The sequence below is a fragment of the Penaeus chinensis genome, chromosome 19 (assembly GCF_019202785.1).
Source record: "Penaeus chinensis breed Huanghai No. 1 chromosome 19, ASM1920278v2, whole genome shotgun sequence".
In the NCBI taxonomy this organism is placed as follows: Eukaryota; Metazoa; Arthropoda; class Malacostraca; order Decapoda; family Penaeidae; genus Penaeus; species Penaeus chinensis.
The window spans coordinates 1,206,482-1,208,861 of record NC_061837.1 but is presented as its reverse complement, the minus strand read 5'-3'; the positions used below and the strand labels follow the sequence as shown (position 1 = coordinate 1,208,861).

Sequence of the window (2,380 nt, the reverse complement as noted above, 5' to 3'; positions counted from 1 at the left end):
AAAGAGGAATAATAGCAATGCGAAGAGAGGCAGTAGGAGGGAAAGAAGCGGAAATAGAAGGAAAGGGAAGGAGAAAGAGGGTTTACTTGTGACACGATGAAAGGAAACGGGGAGGATGAAAAGGGCGTAAAAGGATCGGTGCGTAGTGAATGTGAAAAACAAAAACCCAAAACTACCAAGGAGACGACTGGTTGGCGGCAGAGGGTCGGGGGCGCCGAGCGAGCGCTCACGGCGCACGCATGGCTTGGCACTCAACGCATGCAAGCGCACGCACGCACGTGCATGCGAGGTAATGGGGAAAAACACACGCAAATGTATAAAAACACGCACAAGCATACTTGCAGGCCCTCTGTATCGAGTGTACACACATTGCAAATTGCAGCACTTACATTATTGATTGCAAGATCGCCCTTAATAGTTTATTTCTGTCGAGAATTTTAAATTTTATGCCTTTATAAACCACGCAAGCGAGGTCTTTTACTTGACGTCGTTTCTCTCGATTTGTTTTTATTGTCTAGTGTGTTTCTCTGTGTATGTTTATGGAAGCACGTTTACCTGTTATAAGAACATCTATAGTTTATATGTAGGCTTAGGTAATATGGTTAAGAAAACTGTACACTGCCTTTATGTGTGGTGTATCCGTGTGTGTGTGAGTGCATGTTCATGGAAATTACTTCAGAACCACCCGCCGATCTCCTGCGAATCTCCGGCCACTGACTCTTTCTTCCTTCTCCTGCAGACTTCAACCTGGCGCGGGGCAAGCGGGCGCTGCAGAGTGCCACGCTGTGGTCGTACGTGCCCGAGATGGCGGTCGATGGCAACCCCGACACCTGCTCCTTCACCCCCCGCGGCCCCGACCCCCCCGGGGGCGGTGCACCCCGGCCCCAAGTTCAAAAATCATACGTCGGCGTCACCATCAGCCCAGGTCGGTCATCGGGCCCCGGAGGGAGAGGAGGGGGAGGCGAGGGGAAAGTGGGTTGGGAAGGGGGGGAGGGAGAGGCGTGGGGGGAGAGGGGGGGAAGGGAGGGGAAGTGAAGGCGTGGGGGGGGGAGGGGAAGTGAGGGGTTTTGGGGGGGAGAAGGGGGGTTGGGGAGCGGGGGGAGGAGGAGGGAAGTGGGGGACCGGGGGGGGAGGGGAAGGGGGGGAAAATGCGAGGAGTGGGGGGAAGGAGGGGAAGGGGGGAAAAGTGGAGGGTGGGGGGGGGGGGGGGGGGGGGGGGGAGGGGGTGGGGGAAAGGGGGGGAAAAGGAAAGGGGGGGTGGGGGGGGGGGGAAATGGGGGGGGGGGGGGGGGGGGGGGGAGGGGGGGGGAGGAGGGGGGGAGGGGGTGAGGGGGAGGGGGGGGAGGGAAAAATGAAGGGGGGGGGGGGGGGAGGGGGAAAGGGGGGAGGGGGGGGGGGGGAAAAGGGGGGGGGGGGGGGGAAGGAGGGAAAAGGAAGGGGGGGGGGGGGGGAGAAGGGAAAAAGGGGGGGGGGGGGGGGGAAGGAGGGGAGGGAGGGGAAGGGAAGGAGGGCGGGGGGGGGGGAGGGGAAGTGAGGGGAGCGGGGGGGAGGAGGGGGGAAAGAAAGGGGGTAGAGGGGGGAGGAGGGGGGGGAAGGGGAGGAAAGGGGAGGGGGTGGGGGGGAGGAGGGGAAAAGGAAAAGTTTCGAGGGGTGGGGGGGAAAGGGGTAAGGGAGGAGAAGGGGTAAAAGGAGGGGGAAATGAGGGGGAAGGAGGGAAGGGAAGTGGGGCGTGGGGGGAGGAGGGGGAATGAGGAGCGGGGGGGGAGGGAAGGAGGGGCGTAGAGGGAGGAGGAGGGGAAGGGAGGAAAAGTGCGAGCGTGGGGGGGAGGAGGGGAAGGGAGGAGAAGGGAGAGGCGTGGGGGGAGGAGGGGAAGGGGGGAGGAGGGGAAGTGGGGGGGAAGGGAGGGGAAGGGGGGAGGGGGGGGGGGGGTAATTTTACAATCCAGAAATTTTAATAAAAAAAAAATAACCCACGGGTGTGTGGTTTGGTTGGGTGTTGTGGTGTGCGTGTTGGGGCGCGTTAAACATATAATGTAAAAATAAAATGTAAGTAAAAACATACGAAACGAAAAACAAATTTTACAAAGCGCTTCACGGGGTGGTTAGTCGTGCAAGGGGAACACCCAAGAGGTCGATGGCAAGGTCGTTTGAGGAAAAACCAGGTCGTGGGCGGGGAGGGGTTGGGCGAAAAAAACGCGAAGGGAGACAAGGAGGGAGAAGGAGGAAAGAAATGAAAAAAGATAAAGATAAACCCTATTTACTAAAGGAAACAAAGGGGTTATGAAAAAGCAAAACACATACACAACATATATATAACATATAGTGTGTGTTGTCTTGGGAGTGTGTGTGTGTGTGGGTGTGTGTGTTTTAAGGGTGTGTG

At 58.0% G+C, this 2,380-nt stretch overlaps 1 protein-coding gene across 4 annotated transcripts in view; it reads left to right on the top strand.

Moving 5' to 3' along the window:
* The window catches only part of LOC125035150, a 30,691-nt gene that overhangs the window by 15,585 nt on the left and 12,726 nt on the right, over positions 1-2,380 (top strand). For all 4 annotated transcript variants that reach the window (XM_047627352.1, XM_047627353.1, XM_047627351.1 and 1 more), the window contains exon 3: positions 740-925. In XM_047627352.1, the coding sequence (XP_047483308.1) occupies positions 740-925 (186 nt within the window). The remainder of the gene's footprint in view (positions 1-739; positions 926-2,380) is intronic.